At 41.7% G+C, this 18,891-nt stretch overlaps 1 protein-coding gene across 4 annotated transcripts in view; it reads left to right on the top strand.

The window, feature by feature from the left end:
* The first annotated feature begins 5,719 nt into the window (after nucleotides 1-5,719).
* amacr (alpha-methylacyl-CoA racemase) overlaps nucleotides 5,720-18,891 on the top strand; it is a 70,590-nt gene continuing 57,418 nt past the window's right edge. For 2 of the 4 annotated variants that reach the window (XM_021602820.3, XM_090236638.1), the window contains exons 1-3: nucleotides 5,720-5,955; nucleotides 6,172-6,429; nucleotides 9,055-9,198. In XM_021602820.3, coding sequence (XP_021458495.3) covers nucleotides 5,940-5,955; nucleotides 6,172-6,429; nucleotides 9,055-9,198 — 418 coding nt within the window. In that variant the 5' untranslated portion in view covers nucleotides 5,720-5,939. The remainder of the gene's footprint in view (nucleotides 5,956-6,171; nucleotides 6,430-9,054; nucleotides 9,199-18,891) is intronic. The other 2 variants (XM_021602821.3, XM_090236639.1) reach the window with 1 other exon arrangement.

The following is an 18,891-nucleotide window of genomic DNA, read 5'->3' on the forward strand; positions in this document are numbered from 1 at the left end:
TTTCCTCATCAATGCACACACAACACCCCATAATGACAAAGTGAAAACAGGTGTTTAGACATTTTTGCAAATGTATTACAAATAAAAACGTAAATACCTTATTTACATATATTAACACATTATTTAATCTTGCTTCTAGCCGAGCATTTGATTTCCAATAGTGATGGCTTGTACAAACCTTACTGTCTGCCTGTCTGGCCTTTGAAACAGTGTTCCACTTTTGAAATTCTATCTTGCCCCTACAGAGAATGCTGTGCACAAACAACTTTTCTGATCCAGGTAAATAATGCATCAATATTATTATGGATATATCCAATTAAATGTCAATAGAAAAGCTATGAAAACAGATGAAAATGGAGACTATTCTGCTCTTCAAGCTGTGTAGTTTGTACCTTTAGTTGGCTAAGTGAGAAGACTTTATCCAGTCTGCATAGCAGTCATTTTTGTTTTTTGCACAGATGAAAGTATGTTTTTTGTCCTCAGATGGAAGGATGAAAGTGTTACTAACATGCAGAACACGTTACAGGCATCATGAGTGTATGTAAATTAATTGACCGTGCAACTTTTGTGATTGGACATAGAACATTCTAGTTGTTGTTCTTGACCCGTTTCTCATTGGCTATTTTGGCACCGTGTTCTGGGGCTAAAAAGTCAGTGCTAATCCTGCTCTGGAGCAGAGTCGCCCTGGGCTAAGGTTGGTGCTAGCCCACTTTCTAATGTGCAAGTGTAAACACTCGCTTAGCCCTGGGCTAAAATCTCCGTTAGCCCAGGGCAAAGGAGGCACCAAGATGTCATACTTTTTGTCTAACTTGTTGGGAAAGTGGTCATTGTAGCTGATTTATGTAAAACATTGTTGTTTACAGCTAATAGAATAGAATGTTGGAAGTCATGTCACAATGGGTCCTTTAGAAAGTTGAGGTAAATCCCATGAAAGTGGATGGAGGACAAAGAATGTAGTTTAAAACGTATAAGTAAACTGTACCACGCATAGGGCTGTGGCGGTCATGAAATGGTCAGCATGTGATTGTCAAGCAAATATCTGCCGGTCTCATGGTAATTGACCATTAATTAACATAAAAACATTTAGCATCTCCTGGCTTCCATGCATACCCTACAAGCCACTGATGCAGACTTTTGGAACATCTACAGTTTAAAAAGTCTGATAAATCCATTTAAGTCCAAATAAATCCATTATTTATTTGAGACAGGTCTAAAGACACACGATATGAAGAAAATGTTGCTCAGAAGAATCTATTTCAGAAGAACAGAATAGCATACTCTGAATTGTCCTTATGTAAAGCCCTGATCTGTTTTTTCCCCCTCATAAATCTACATACAAAGCCCCATAATGACAAAGCAAAAGTAGGTTTTTAGAAATGTTTGCTAATTTATTAAAAATAAAAATCCTGAAAATATAACATTTACATAAGTATTCAGACCCTTTACTCAGTACTTGGTTGAAGCACCGTAGGCAGCTATTACAGCCTCGAGTCTTCTTGGGTATGACGCTACAAGCTTGGCACACCTGTATTTGGGGAGTTTCTCCCATTCTTCTCTGCAGATCCTCTCAAGCTCTGTCAGGTTGGATGGGGAGTGTTGCTGCACAGATATTTTCAGGTCTCTCCAGCGATGCTCGATTGGGTTCAAGTCCGGGCTCTGGCTGGGCCACTCAAGGACATTCAGAGACTATTCCCGATGCCACTCCTGCGTTATCTTGGCTGTGTGCTTCGCTCGACAAAAGCCACGGCCCTTGCAGAACAAGGGGAACCACTACTTCAAGGTCTCAGAGCAAGTGACGTCACCGATTGAAACGCTATTTAGCGCGCACCACCGCTGACTAGCTAGCCGTTTCACATCCGTTACACTGGCTCAGCACTCCTGGCCTCCGGTGCGTCTCTTCGGCCCAGGATATCCTGCGCCAGCTCTATGCACGGTATCCCACAGTTCGCCAGCACTCGCCAACCCAGTGCGGCCTGTGCCAGCTCCCCGCACTTGCCGTGCTACAGGGGTGATTCAGCCAGGACACGTTGTGCCAGCTCTACACTCCAGACCTCCAGTGCACCTCCGACGGCCCAGCATATCCTGTGCCGGAACTACGCACTCTGACTCCAGTACGCCTTCATAGCCCAGTGCGTCCAGTGCCAGCTCTCCACACTCACCGAGGTAAAGTGGGTATCCAGCCAGGACGCGTTGTGGCAGCTCCATGCACCAGGCTTCCAATACGTCTCCTCAGTCCTGTGAGACCTGTTCCGGCTCCACGTACAAAGCCTCCAGTGATGATCCATGGCCCGGAGCCTGTAGTGATGATCCATGGCATGAAGCCTCCAGTGATAATCCATGGCCCGGAGCCTCCAGTGAGGATCCATGGCATGAAGCCTCCAGTGACGATCCATGGCCCGGAGCCTGTAGTGGTAATCCATGGCACGAAGCCACCAGTGATGATCCATGGCCCGGAGCCTGTATTGATGATCCATGGTAAGGAGCCTGCAGCGACGGTCCCCAGTCCGTAGCCTGCAGTGATGGTTCCCAGTCCGGAGCATCCAGCGACGGTCTCCAGTCCGGAGCCTCCAGCGATGGTCTTCAGTGCGGAGCCTCCAGCGATGGTCCGCAGTCCGGAGCCTCCAGCGACGTTCCGCAGTCCGGAGTCTTCAGCGATGAGCTGCAGTCCGGAGCCTCCAGCGGGGGTTTCCAGTCCCAAGCCTCCGGCGATGATCTGCAGTCCGGAGCCTCCGGCAGTGGTTCCCAGTTCAGAGCCTCCGGCGACAATCCACAGTCCAGTTCCACAGAAGCGGAGGGATCAGCTTAGGGAGCGGGGGCTACGTCCCGAACCGGAGCCGCCACCGAGGGTAGATGCCCACCCGGACCCTCCCCTATAGGTTCAGGTTTGCGGCCGGGAGTCCGCAACTTTGGGGGGGGGGGGGGGGGGGGGGTACTGTCCCGCCCTGACCTTAGAGATCCTTTAAAATCTCTATTTGGTAGGTCAGGGTGTGACTAGGGTGGAAAATCTATGTTTATATTTCTTTGTTGGCCGAGTATGGTTCCCAATCAGAGGCAGCTGTCTATCGTTGTCTCTGATTGGGGATCATACTTAGGCAGCCTTTTTTCCCACCTTCTGTTGTGGGATCTTGTCTTTGTGTGTTGCACTCCTAGCTTTACGTTCGTTGAGTTGTTTATTGTTTTTTGGTGGAACATTTAACGTTTAACGACGGACGTTAAATATCCAATGCTTATTTGTATGAGTTATTTAAAACTGTCCATGGGTGGCTTCAACAATACATGGCCTCATTTAATTAATTTTCAAAGACACAAATGGGCATATCAGATTTAAAATATGTGATTACACTGGCAAAATTGGGAAGAAGTGGAATAATAGAAGTGTGGGGAATAACAGTAGTGTTCTTGGTATAAGCACAGTAATTACCCTATATTTTAGCCCACTGTTAAGAATGAGAATTGTTCCACTGATCAGGCTAAATAAAGTAAATAGATAATAAAATCTCCCTAAGACAAGTTGACATACATTTTCCCCTACACCATAACCAAATTATTTTAATATTTATCTTCCCCGCTCCCCCTCCCTGGCGCTCGAAGGCACAAGCCTCCCCAGCATTACACACTCCTGCCACCATCATTACTCACACCTGCCTTCCCCCTGTCACGCGCATCAGTGATTATTGGACTCACCCGGACTCAATCACCTCTGTCATTATCTCCCCTATATCTGTCTGGTTCCCCGCTATGTTCCATACTTCAGCATTGATTGTCATACATCGTGTGCTGACACTGTTCCTGTCTTGTTTCATGTCTGTTCCTGATTAAATGTTTGACTCCCTGTACCTGTTTCTCATCTCCGGCATCGGTCCGTACACCCCTCTAGAATCAAATGTACACTTTTGGGTTCACAATCTGTTTGACAAAATTATTTTTGCGATTACTCGTCAGGTTACCCTACCAAACTTCCCTGATAAAACATACTGTAGGTCTGTCTGTTGCCTTTTCATTGTCACAGCCTAAATGCCAATCACCAAACGAGGGGACTAATGCAAGTGTGGATTAAATCGACTGGTGTACATGCTGTCAAAAGCCTGTATTCTGCAATAGGGACGGGAGTAACATCAACCTAATTTTGTTGGCAACATTGTACATAATACAGCGCTACCATGCTGCACTTTTTACAGTTTTATAACTCAGCAGAGTTCTCTCTCTCCATTCAGCTCCACTCTAATCTTGAGGGGTGTTTCTTTAAAACGTCTTATGCTTCAATGTATCGCGGTTCACAGTGCTGTGGCAGGACAGGTCAATGATAGAGGTTTCCGCTCGTGATGTTAAATTGCAGGTTCAGATGCTCCGATTTCAAAACGATTTGGAGCACAGTTGAAAATGTAACGCACTGGCTATACAATGGACTAGATATAAGAGGTGTGGCGTGTGAGCGTCAGAAGAGAATCAAATGTCTCATGGCCAATGCATGAGAGTTGGCAGCTCTGTTGAGGGCGTCCACCATTTTAAAGTAGTCAACTGGGTGAGGATTCCTGTTGGTAGCAATCAGCCAATGAAGAAGAAAATGGACTACTTTAAAATGGAGATAGTTTCAATGTTGCTGCCTAAGCTGTCACAGATGCTATAATTGAGCCAAACAGTGGACACATCATAATACCCATAAAACCTAGCGGTCAAACAAGGAAATGGTTCCAATCCTTTTTCCAACATTCATGTTATTCACTCTGGATTTGAGAAACACTTCAAATAAGGGCTGTGTTTTGTGTAGGCTTACCCTGGGGTTACATTTTCATAACCGTGTAAATCTCTCTCGGACAAAGTGACTTTTATCAATATATTCAGCTCTATTTACTCTTAGATTCGAACATGCTAATCAGCAACAAAGTAGACTTCATGCAAGACTACAAATCCATGCAAGTCCCAGCCATCTCTAGCTGACACCTTTGCTGAGTATACCAAACATTAGGAACACCTTCCCCACCCTAGCTTTCACCTGGATTCACCTGATCATTCTATGTCCTGGAAAGAGCAGGTGTTCTTAATGTTTTATATACTCAGTGTATATTGAAAATGTTAATTTACTGATCCAAATTTTGTTTAACTAATATTTGTCTTATGTATTTGGTCTATGTCAAAATACATAGAATGGCAGGAAATTAGCTTTAAAACAGTAACATTTTACTGCCAATTTCGTCCACTTATATCAGTGGATTTGTAATAACCTAATTATTACAAAACGTCAAATAAGCCCCAAATAGCGATTGAGCAATAAAAAATGTTGTTGACCAAATTCGACACTCATTGACCTCCATACAAAAACTTATTTTCTTGGACAGATTTTTGGCGGAGTACAACCTCTCACTTCGCCTCTTCCTCTTTGGATAAACAATACATTCTTGTAGATATTTTGTCCCAAATTTCAGCTGAAGGACATACCGCACAGCATACCAGTAAAGTAAGTTCAAATGTAATTGTATTCAACGTTCTGGTTTGTAAGGAACATTTACACGATTTTGCAAGCATTCGTTTCATGTTGTATACCAATTAATTGTGTATTACAGCTGGATTAATCAGACTATGGCCTCAGTTAGTACCTACAAAAAGACGCTGATGCAATGCCTTCTATTCTCCACCAATGACTGTCCAATACGAGTTCTCCACGCTTAGTGATTATTTAAAGACGTCAATTCCCATGCACCACCAGGAGTTGGACGTCACCAGGAAGTATCCGTAGTCAGAAATATTTGGTTGAGTTTTGTTGTTGTCGTCCAGTAAAGGTAGGTGTTTCTGAGTTTCTATGAAATAGAGTTATGCCCAAACACTAGAATTTAATATTTCAAACATTGGCACATGTACTGCGTGTTCGCTATTTATCTACATAGCATGCCAAAAGAGAACTTAGCTTAGATAGTGATGGAAGCAACCCTGCCAAGTGAACTATGACCCATATTCATTGTAAGTTGCCCGCGGCAGTCATTGAATAGATGTATATTGTACAAAACCCTTTATCAATCTATATTGACTGCACAGTAGCATGTAACAAAATGTAAATAATATATATAGTTAATAAAGGTGTTCAAATGATTTAATTGTTATGATAGGCTAACCGCACACTGAATACCATGTTCATTACATCACATAAAATACATTAGAACACCCATCTTTCAACAGTGGTTCCATTCATGGCGCTTGCTGGTGTGCGTGTCATCGAACTTGCGGGCCTGGCCCCAGCGCCCTTTTGCGGCATGATTCTGGCTGACTTTGGCGCCAAGGTGATCCGAGTGGACCGGACCAAGGTTGCAATGGCAATGGACACGCAGGCTCGAGGCAAGCGCTCGGTGGCGATCAACCTGAAGAGCCCAGAGGGAGTAGCTGTGCTGAAAAGACTCTGCATTAAATCAGATGTCGTCCTTGAGCCCTTCCGCAAAGGTCAGATATGTTCATATTTGACCATCATTGAATATTTCAGTTAGTGAATTGTGAAAATGCCCCCATAGAGACTAGATATATGGGGTTATTGAATGCCACTTTATTCTAAAGAAACGTGGTCAATTATTGACAGGTGATAAGAGATGAGAGTCAGGGTTAAAGGTATCAACCATTTTCTAAATGAAAAGAGCAACATTACATGTCTACCACGGCCTGATTGGGAGTGGATGTACTATACAGTGTAAGAAAATGCATTTGTATGCACTAGCTGGTGTTGGCCAAGTCGTAAATAAGGAAAGGATTCCCATACACAGTTTGATTGTTCCCACATGTATTCTGCACAGAACACACGTAAAAGTGAAATGTGTGATGGAACTATAAGCCTTTTGACGCATTATTGGTTTATCCATAGACAGCAATGTCAGTGCATTTTATTTTCAGCTCAGAAATCAAAATGGAATAATTTCATACTGGATTCGGAGGGACATCTTCCAAGTGTGCAGTGCACTTTGGATACATTCCAATGTATAGTATCAGAAATTGTACCATCAATTCATAAAAGGAGACTCCTCCTTGCTAATCAAGGTAACAATCTTAGCTCTTTATTTTCATGAAGAAGCCTCCTTTAAAAAAAAAAAAAAAAAATGAATCATAGTTGTCCAAAAACAAATGTAGTCCACTGTTTTCCCTATTAAATGGGTCGAAAGCAGCCATTCCTAAACACTAATTAAAACCAAGTGAAATCAATTGCTCTCATCTGGTTTACTTCTGTGCTGGTTTACAATGTGAGTTTCTCTCCTCCTGTGGTGTAAAAAAGGCTACGCTCTTTGCTCAGGTTAAATGCAGAAGACACATACAGGCCACGGAAGAACTGGGACATTTCCAGTTTCCAGGAATTGTGTACAGATTCTTGCGACATGGGGCCGTGCGTTATAATGCTGAAATATGACGTGATGGCGGCAGGAATGGCATGACAATGGGCCTCAGGATCTCGGCACAGTATCTGTGCATTCAAATTGCCATTGATAAAATGCAATTGTGTTCGTTGTCCATAGCTTATGCCTGCCCATACCATAACCCCACCACCACCATGGGGCACTCTGTTCACAACATTGACCGCTCGCTCACACAACGCCATACACGCCATCTGTCATGTGCCCGGTACAGTTGAAGCTGGGATTAATCCGTGAAGAGCACACTTAATCCGTGAAGAGCACAGCGTACCAGTAGCCATCGAAGGTGAGCATTTGCCCACTGAAGTCGGTTACGACGCCAAACTGCAGTTAGGTCAAGACCATGGTGAGAATGACAAGTACGCAGATGCGCTTGCCTGAGACGGCTTCATCAGCATTCCAGGTGGCTGGTCTTAGATGATCCCGCAGGTGAAGAAGCTGAATGTGGAGTGCCTGGGCTGGCATGGTTACACATGGTCAGTGGTTCTGAGGCTGCTTGGACGTACTGCGAAATTCTCTAAAACAATGTTGGTAGTGGAAAAAAAACGTTACATTTTCTGGCAACTGCTCTTCTGGACGTTCCTGCAGTCAGCATGCCAATTGCACGCTCCCTCAACTTGAGACATATCTGGCATTGTGTTTTGTGACAAAACTGTACATTTTTAGAGTGGTCTTCTATTGTCCCCAGCACAAGGTGCACCTATGTAATGATCATGCTGTTTAATCAGCTTCTTGATATGCCACACCTGTCAGATGGCTGGATTATCTTGGCAAAGGAGAAATGTTTGGATCTTTTTTTTGAACTCATGAAACATGGGACCAACACTTGTTGCGTTTTTATATTTTTGTTCAGTATATAATTGTAATTTTGTCAGGCTTGACTTTCCAAATAAAATTTAATATTTTTTTGCTCATATAATTAAAAAACACCTAGCTTAGTGTCTGATAGCCACTCCTATAAATATGGTAGCCTAAAACATCATAATAAAGGACCTTTGAGTACATCAAAAAGGTTTGATATACCTCAACTGGTATGCCATCCAGCCCTGGAGTTTTCCCAAATTTAAAGGCTTTAATTGCGTAAAGAAGTTCCTCTAATTTGTCCTTCACATTAGTCTTTCTGTACAGCTGTTAATTTTACACTTTTAACAGAACAAATATTCAGTTCGTGGAGATGGAGGAGCCTGAAATGAGAACAACATGCTTAAAGTACTTTGCATCCTCTTTCAAAATATAGTTTGGTGATTTCATTTGTAACAAGTTTCTGTAAATTCTTTTTGGTACTATTTCTGTTGAATGTGAGCTGTACTTACTTTCCCACTTCTATCTATTCAGCTGTATTGAATGGACATTTTCCCCAAAGTTTGCACTGTGGTTGGTGTGTCTGATGGTCATGAGTGCAGGGTCTATAGAAAGAAATAGACCGTGCCAGACAGTGTCCCTGGACCAACCTCAACTACATGACTCAGACTTTAGTGGTTTGTAAGAAGCTTCAGGCTTTATTTGCTTTGTGGTGCATTGTCTTCTGTTTCTGTGAATGTGGCCTAAGTGTTTGGTGTTGAATAAGCTGTGCCTGGCTAATGGTACACTTTGTTACCTTCAAATTAGGAATAAAAGTACAGAGGCGTATGTCAAGTCTGTTCCTCTCCTTTAACTGTGTGTTTCTGTGTAGGAGTTATGGAGAAGCTGGGCCTGGGTCCAGAGGAGCTGCTGAAGGAGAACCCTCGTCTGATCTACGCACGCCTCACTGGCTACGGCCAGAGTGGAGCCTATGCCAAGGCTGCTGGTCACGACATCAACTACCTCGCCATGTCAGGTAGAAACAACTTGACATTACGTCCATCCGGGACATAAGATGTGGAACAGCTTCAGTTGAAAATCAGATATAGAAATACACACTATTCAATGGCATATTACTTAGGACTGATAGCACTACAATTACTGAATGGTCTCGATGGCAACCATCTCTGTGGCTGCACGAGTAGAGTGCCATTTTTGCATCCCTTTTGATATTGTAAATATAAATTGTGCACCCCTATTGCATTTTAAAACCATGTTCTATTACATGAAGTTCCCTTTAACCTCTCTGGGATTTGTGGGACAGCCAGTGAAATTGCAGGGTGCCAAATTCAAACAACAGAAATTTCATAATTAAATTTCCTCAAACCTACAAGTATTATACACCATTTTAAAGATAAACCTCTTGTTAATCCAACCACCGTGTCCAATTTCAAAGGCTTTACGGCAAAAGCACACCATGCGATTGTTAGGACAGCGCCTAGCCACAAAAATACATTTTCCAGCCAAGGAGATGGCTCACAAAAGTCATAAATAGCGATTTTAAGTTAATCACTAACCTTTGATCTTCATCTGGTGGCACTCCCAGGACTACATGTTACACAAATGTTTTTGTTCAATGAAATCCCTCTGTCCAAAAACCTCAGTTTAAATTGGCGCTTTATGTTCAGTAATGCATTGTCTCAAATAACATCCGGCCATTTGAAATAGCAGAGAGCCAAATCAAATTACAGAAATACTTATCATAAATATTGAAAGATACAAGTGTTATGTTTAGGATTAAAGAAACTTCTTGTTAATCCAGCCACTGTGTCAGATTTCAAAATGCTTTACCATGAAAGCAAACCATACTACACTGCTCAAAAAAATAAAGGGAACACTAAAATAACACATCCTAGATCTGAATGAATGAAATATTCTTATTAAATACTTTTTTCTTTACTTAATGAAATGTGCTGACAACAAAATCACACAAATTATCAATGGAAATCAAATGTATCAACACATGGAGGTCTGGATTTGGAGTCACACTCAAAATTAAAGTGGAAAACCACACTACAGGCTGATCCAACTTTGATGTAATGTCCTTAAAACAAGTCAAAATGAGGCTCAGGTGTGTGTGTGTGTGTGTGGCCTCCACGTGCCTGTATGACCTCCCTACAACGCCTGGGCATGCTCCTGATGAGGTGGCGGATGGTCTCCTGAGGGATCTCCTCCTAGACCTGGACTAAAGCATCCGCCAACTCCTGGACAGTCTGTGGTGGATGGAGCGAGACATGATGTGCTCAATTGGATTCAGGTCTGGGGAACGGGCAGGCCAGTCCATAGCATCAATGCCTTCCTCTTGCAGGAACTGCTGACACACTCCAGCCACATGAGCTGTAACCCCCACCTGTGGACGTCGGGCCCTCATACCACCCTCATGGAGTCTGTTTCCGACCGTTTGAGCAGACACGTGCACATTTGTGGCCTGCTGGAGGTCATTTTGCAGGGCTCTGGCAGTGCTCCTCCTGCTCCTCCTTGCACAAAGGTGGAGGTAGCGGTCCTGCTGCTGGGTTGTTGCCCTCCTACGGCCTCCTCCACGTCTCCTGATGTACTGGCCTGTCTCCTGGTAGTGCCTCCATGCTCTGGACACTACGCTGACAGACACAGCAAACCTTCTTGCCACAGCTCGCATTGATGTGCCATCCTGGATGAGCTGCACTACCTGAGCCACTTGTGTGGGTTGTAGACTCCGTCTCATGCTACCACTAGAGTGAAAGCACCGCCAGCATTCAAAAGTGACCAAAACATCAGCCAGGAAGCATAGGAACTGAGAAGTGGTCTGTGGTCGCCACCTGCAGAACCACTCCTTTATTGGGGTTGTCTTGCTAATTGCCTTTAATTTCCACCTGTTGTCTATTCCATTTGCACAACAGCATGTGAAATTTGTCAATCCAGTGTTGCTTCCTAAGTGGACAGTTTGATTTCACAGAAGTGTGATTGACTTGGAGTTACATTGTGTTTAAGTGTTCCATTTATTTTTTTGAGCAGTGTATTATCTGAGGATAGCACCCCATCAAACAAACACAGACAATCATATTTCATCCCGCCAGGCGCGACGCAAAACTCAGAAATAATGATATAATTCATGCCTTACCTTTTGAAGATCTTCTTTTGTTGGCACTCCAATATGTCCCATATTGGTAAATTTGTTTGATTAAGTCCATCGTTATTTCTCCAAAATGTCAATTTATTTGGCATGTTTGATCCAGAAAAACACTACAAAATATCTAATAAGTTACTTGTAATCTTTGTCCAAACATTTCAAACAACTTTCCTAATACAACTTTAGATATTTTCTTACGTAAATAATCAATCAAATTTAAGACGGGATAAACTGTGTTCAATAGCGGATAAAAACAAAGTGGAGCGAGCTTTCAGATCATGCGCCCCAACCACAACAGTATACTTCACTCGACCCTCGTTCTGAACTGCTTGACTTCTTCACTTCTCAAAGGAAAATCATCATCATCCAATTTGTTAAGACTGTTGACATCCAGTGGAAGCGGTAGGAACTGCAAGCAAGTGCTTAGAAATCTAGACTCCCATTGAAAACCCATTTGAAAAGAGTGACCTAAAAAAAAAAATCCTGGTTGGTTTATCCTCGGGGTTTCGCCTGCCAAATAAGTTCTGTTATACTCACAGACATCATTCAAACAGTTTTAGAAACTTCAGTGTTTTCTATCCAAATATACTAATAATATGCATATCCTAGCTTCTGGGCCTGAGTAGCAGGCAGTTTACTTTGGGCACGCTTTTCATCCGGGCGTGAAAATACCGCCCCCTAGCCTAGAGAGGTTAACCCGGAGCCTCTTAAAGAAAAAGTTACAGGTCTGTGAGCCAGAACTCTTGCTTGTTTCTAGGTGACCAAATACTTATTTTCCACCATAATTTGCTAAATAAATTCATTAAATCCTACAATGGGATTTTCTGGATTTTCTCATTTTGTCTGTCATAGTTGAAGTGTACCTATGATAAATTACAGGCCTCTCATCTTTTTAAGTGGGAGAACTTGCACAATTGGTGTCTGACTAAATACTTTTTTGCCCCACTGTATTTCAGATTCTTCAAAGTAGCCACCCTTTTCCTTGCACACTCTTGGCATTCTCTCAACCAGCTTCACCTGGAATGCTTTTCCAACAGTCTTGAAGGAGTTCCCACATATGCTGAGCACTTGGCTGCTTTTCCTTCACTCTGCGGTCCAACTCATCCCAAACCATCTCAATTGGATTGAGGTCGGGTGATTGTGGAGGCCAGGTCGTCTGATGCAGCACTCCATCACTCTCCTTCTTGGTCAAATAGCACTTACATAGCCTGGAGGTGTGTTGAAAAACAAATTATAGTCCTACTAAGCTCAAACAAAATGGGATGGCTTATTGCTACAGAATGCTGTTGTAGCCATGCTGGTTAAGTGTGCCTTGAATTCTAAATATGTCACCAGTAAAGCACCGTCACACCGCCTCCTCCATGCTTCACGGTGGGATCCACACATGCAGAGATCATCCGTTCACCTACTCTGTATCTCACAAAGATGCGTGGTTGGAACCAAAAATCTCAAATTTGGACTCATCAGATCAAAGGACAGTTTTCCACTGGTCTAATGTCCATTTGCTTCGGCCAAGAAACACAAGCAAGTCTCTTCTTATTATTGGTGTCCTTTTAGTAGTGGTTTCCTTGCAGCAATTTGACCATGACGGCTTGATTCACACAGTCTCCTCTGAACAGTTTATTTGTCTGTTACTTGAACTCTGTGAATAATTTATTTGAGCTGCAGTCTGATGTGCAGTTAATTATAGATTTCTGAGGCTGGTAACTCTAACTTTTCCTCTGCAGCAGAGAACTCTGGGTCTTCCTACCCTGTGGCAGTCCTTATGAGAGCAAGTTTCATCATAGCTCTTTTTACGAAGAAACTTTCAAAGATCTTAAATGTTCCAGATTGACTGACCTTCATGTCTTTAAAGTAATGATGGACTGTCATTACTTTGCTTATTTGAGCTTTTCTTGCCATAAAATGGACTTGGTCTTTTACCAAATAGGGCTATATTCTGGATACCACCCCTACCTTGTGTTGTGACAACTGACTGGCTCAAACTCATTAAGAAGAAAATAAATTCCACATTCACTTTTAACCAGGGACACCTGTTAATTGAAATGCATTCCAGGTGACTATCTCATGAAGCTGGTTGAGAGAATGCCAAGAGTGTGCAAAGCTGTCATCAAGGCTACTTTTAAATAATCTCAAATATAGATTTAGATTTGAACAATATTTTGGTTACTACATAATAGTATAAAAAAAGAAACCATGGAATGAATAAGTGTCCACAGTTTTTGACTGGTACTGCACAGTGGCAAGAAAAAGTATTTGAACCCTTTGGAATTACCTGGATTTCTGCATAAATTGGTCATGCAATTTGATTTAATCTAAGTCACAAAAAGAAACACATTGTGCTTAAACTAATAACACACAAATTATTGTATTTTTCTTGTCTGTATTGAATACATAATTTTAAACATTCACAGTGTAGGTTGGGAAAAAGTATGTGAACCCCTAGGCTAATGACTTCTCCAAAAGCTAATTGGAGTCAGCTAACCTGGAGTCCAATCAATGAGATGAGAATAGAGATGTTGGTTAGAGCTGACTTGCCCTATTTAATTATTATTATTTTTAATTGAGTTTGCTATTCACGAGAAGCATTGCCTGATGTGAACCATGCTTCGAACAAAATATCTCAGAAGACCTAAGATTAAGAATTGTTGACTTGCATAAAGCTGGAAAGGATTACAAAAGTATCTCTATAGTATCTATGCGGACCAAAGGTGCCACTAGGTTTTATTCCTGTCAATGTCTGTCCATGCAGTAGGGCTATATGAGTCCAAAAAGATGGACATCATCACCAAGATGTGTCCTTTGATGCTTGCAAATCAAAGGCAGCTCTGGAATGCCTTGGCTGTGAACAGCATTGCTGAGGATGAGGAGTGATATGGAAGAGCACTGAAGAAGTTTTAAAAATGAAACTTAAAAATAAAAATGTTTCTTAACCATTCAGCATTTTATCAATTGTAGCTAAATGTCATTTGTGTCCTCTTTATATGTGTGTGTGTGTGTGTGTGTGTGTGTATATATGTATGTGTATATATATATATATATATATATATATATATATATTAAAGCTGTTATTTATTCAATTGTCTATAAGTGTCTTTAAAACAGTCTATACAAATAGTAAAATTTTTATAATTAGTATTACCCTATATTCCAATACATCATTATATATAGTTCCTCATTTTATGTATTTCAAACAATTGCTGTGCTGCTTTTCACATTTATTCTTATGACAAGACATGGGCTAGTTATAAAACACAGTATGTAATGTGACTGACGCAGAACCTACTTCTCCATGTAAATGCAAATGGTATCTTAGTGGAAGACACACAGGATTCAGTTTCAACTCTGTTACACTGCCAGTAATAACACTGTTATTAATAGCATACATGAGAATTATAGTAAACTAACAAATGAAAATGGCAGATACTGCTCTTTGGTATTACCCTGCAATTTGTAACATCATGCCAAGGAAGAAGGCAGTAACTGTCGTTTAAGGGTCAAAGGTCATGTCAGGGTCAACATGAATAAAACCTTAACCCATCGTAATACAGCAGATCACTGCCTCATTTGCACACACTGTATATAGACTTTTTCTCTGTGTTATTGACTGTATGTTTGCTTATTCCATGTGTAACTCTGTTTGTCGCACTGCTTTGCTTTATCTTGGCCAGGTCGCAGTCATAAATGAGAACTTTTTCTCAACCAGCCTACCTGGTTAAATAAAGGTGAAATAAAAAAATCTCCAATGATCTCCCTAGAATTCATTTGGCTGGACAATTTAAAAAAAACTTTAACCTTTTTCTCAGTTCCACCCTATAAGCACTTACTGCCTTTTTGCTTGGTAGGGCAGTATTGAACTCAAGCTAATTCAAACCAATTTGTATTAACCCTTTAGAACCCCTACCGCCATCAATGGCCTTTCTTTATATTACTATAGCGATCGCGAACGGCATTGTTTTCCTTACAATCTGTGTCTATCGCAACATTAACTTTCTAGCAACCTGTTTTCGTATTTGCGTGTCTGTCATCAACCGGAAATGTAACTTAAACATTTTTTTTTTTTTTAAATGAAGGCGCCAACGCGGCCACGACTTTTCACTGTGAAGGGGGTTGTATCTGGTAATACGGATTCGAACATGCCCTTGCACTTTTAAAGCGATGATGTCGAGGTGAGTGAAATAAGTAAACAGCAGATATGTTTGGTGTTTTGATGCTGTGAAATTTGGGGAATAGCTCTCAGATTAGCAAATCCTGTCATGATGATTTGGCTGGTACAGGCGAACACAGCCGTGGAGCAGGAGCTCGAATGATTGCTCTCGGTCTCATGGAAATAGTTGCACTGTTTAGCTGTGTATATAGTCCGCTAACTAGTTGGTTGTTTTATCTTGTTTCTACCAATGTAATTAATATGGAAACGGCCCTATCTGCTTGCTAGCTAGTCTTGTCAGCCACGAAAAGTTTGTGTGTGTGGTTTTAAATTTGGGCTGCGCTTGCGACGCGTCAACCTCAACTGTCACTTTCACAAGCAAGTCATACAGACAAGCAGCTAACTAGCCACAGAAATGGAGATTCAAGTCATTTGTGTTTTTCTTTTGGGCTTATGTCATGATTTGTCATATTTACTAGGCGCACATATTCATAGGCTATACATTGCCTTGTTTTCCTATTATTTGACAGTTTAGCTGTCATGTTACTTAGGGTAGATGCCCGCGCAGTGGAGGTCATATATGATATTGAGTTGCGGTGATGTTTGTTTACATAGCCAGCTAACAAGGTACTTGTTTTGTCCTGTTTCTACCGATGCAATTCATTTGGAAACTGTCCCAGCTTCGTAACTAATCAGCTAACATTGGAGAATTCTGTAGAATTCTGTATGTCAGGCAAGAAAATGAGATTTGGAGACCGTTGTGCTTCGCTTGCGACCCTGTCATTTGATCGTCTCCCTACAAAGACAACTAGTTAACTAGTTAACTATGCCTCTTCAAAATAGATTAATTATATTAAACCTGCACATAGTGTCAACTTTCATCTTTTACTTTTGTTAGCTTCTGGGTTAAACTTGGAACATTATTATACTCAAGTATCGTATCTAAGGAGTGATAGACTGTTTCTTTTACATCAGAAGTTAATGGTTATGTAGGAGCCAGATGCCTTTGGAATGTGTTGGGTGGCTGGGAGGAAGTCACAGGATTGCTACAGGGGATACAGATGGACATCTGTGGATTAGTCAAATCAGGGGTTGAGGTGAGGTCAGATCCCCTTAGGGTAATAAACCATCATTTCTCCCTTATTACTTCATCTTCCTGTCGAACCATAAAATATGTAAGGATTGGAGAGAAGGTGGAGTGCCTAAATTGGATTGTATACAGTTGAAGTCGGAAGTTTACATACTTAGGTTGGAGTCGTTAACTCGGTTTTTCAACCACTCCACACATTTCTTGTTAACAAACTATCGTTTTGGCAAGTCGGTTAGGACATCTACTTTGTGCATAACAAGTAATTTTTCCAACAATTGTTTACAGACAGATTATTTCGCTTATGATTGATTCACTGTATCACAATTCCAGTAGGTCAAAAGTTTACATACACTAAGTTGACTGCCTTTAAACAGCTTGGAAAATTCTGTCAAGGCTTTAGAAGCTTCTGATAGGCTAATTGACATCATTTGAGTCAATTGGAGGTGTACCTGTGGATCTATTTAAAGGCTTACCTTCTTCAAACTCAGTGCCTCTTGGATGATTTCCCCATGATGTCAAGCAAAGACCTTAGAAAGAAAATTGTAGACCACAAGTCTGGTTCATCTTTGGTAGCAATTTACAAATGCCTGCAGGTACCATGTTCATCTGTGCAAACAATAGTACGCAAGTATAAACACCATGGGACCATGCAGCCGTTATACCGCTCAGGAAGGAGACGGGTTCTGTCTCCTAGAGATGAACGTACTTTGGTGCGAAAAGTGCAAATCAATCCCAGAACAACAGCAAAGGACCTTGTGAAGACGCCGGAGGAAACGGGTACAAAATGATCTATATCCACAGTAAAATGAGTCCTATATCAACATAACCTGAAAGGCCGCTCAGCAAGGAAGAAGCCACTGCTCCAAAACCGGCATTAAAAAAAGCCAGACTGCGGTTTGCAACTACTCATTGTACTTTTTGGAGAAATGTCCTCTGGTCTGATGAAACAGAAATTGAAATGTTTGGCCATAATGACCATCGTTATGTTTGGAGGAAAAGGGGGAGGCTTGCAAGCCGAGGAACACCATACCAACTGTGAAGCACGGGGGTGGCAACATCATGTTGTGTGGGTGCTTTTCTGCAGGAAGGACTAGTGCACTTCACAAAATAGATGGCATCATGAGTTAGGAAAATTATGTGGATATATTGAAGCAACATCTCAAGACCTCAGTCAGGATCGGTCTTCCAAATGGACAATGACCCCAAGCATACTTCCAAAGTTGTGGCAAAATTGCTTAAGTCAAGGCATTGGAGTGGCCATCACAAAGCCCTGACCTCAATCCTATAGATTGTGGGCAGAACTGAAAAAGTGTGTGAGCAAGGATGCCTACAAACCTGACTCAGTTACACCAGCTCTGTCTGGAGGAATGGGACTAAATTCACCCAACTTATTGTGGGAAGCTTGTGGAAGGCTACCTGAAATGTTTGACCCAAGTTAAACAATTTAAAGGCAATGCTACCAAATACTAATTGAGTGTATGTGAACTTCTGACCCACTGGGAATGTGATGAAATAAATAAAAGCTGAAATAAATAATTCGCTCTACTATTATTCTGACATTTCACATTCTTAAAATAAAGTGGTGATTCTAACACAGGGACTTTTTACTAGGATTAAATGTCAGGAATTGTGAAATTGAGTTTAAATGTATTTGGCTAAGGTGTATGTAAACTTCTGACTTCAACTGTACTTTTAATATGGGGCTATGACAGTCAAATTGTCAGACCTATTTGCAATTATCTTAGCACCACTAATGAGATGGGTATGCTTGATGCATCTCAAAGTCAGGGGATGTGGTTGACCTAATCTCTCCTGTCAAATCCAACCTGAATCGATATCTGTTTTTAATGCAGACGAGAGAACTGAATCCGCGTGCCATGAGTTTAAATGCAGAGGCCTGCCCACTGTTCCGTGATAGATGGAGCCCCATCTGTGAAATAGCCCACCATTTGATCCTATGGAATCTGTTTTTCGTCAATATTGCCACGCAGCACACTGAACATCCCCTGTGCCGTTTCATGCTCGGGAATCGTGAGACAGAATATGTCCTCGTGAATAGCATCCCCCGACATGTACTGTAGCGAACAAAAGACAATGCATCTCGGTTTCCACATCTAACGTCCATTTGGAAAGATTAAGGTGGGATGTTTTTTGAATCGTTCAGAGTTTCCTCTTGATTGCTAGCTATAGCATCAATTCTTAGTTTCGCAGTGTTATCTGACAAAGGTATTGATGTGTGTCTGTGCTTCTGCCTCCCCACACATTGTTTTCACCATTTTTCCCGGGCTCCCGAGTGTTGCAGCGGTCTAAGGCACTGCATCTCAGT

The sequence above is a fragment of the Oncorhynchus mykiss genome, chromosome 5 (assembly GCF_057628025.1).
Source record: "Oncorhynchus mykiss isolate SJ-2025 chromosome 5, ASM5762802v1, whole genome shotgun sequence".
In the NCBI taxonomy this organism is placed as follows: domain Eukaryota; kingdom Metazoa; phylum Chordata; class Actinopteri; order Salmoniformes; family Salmonidae; genus Oncorhynchus; species Oncorhynchus mykiss.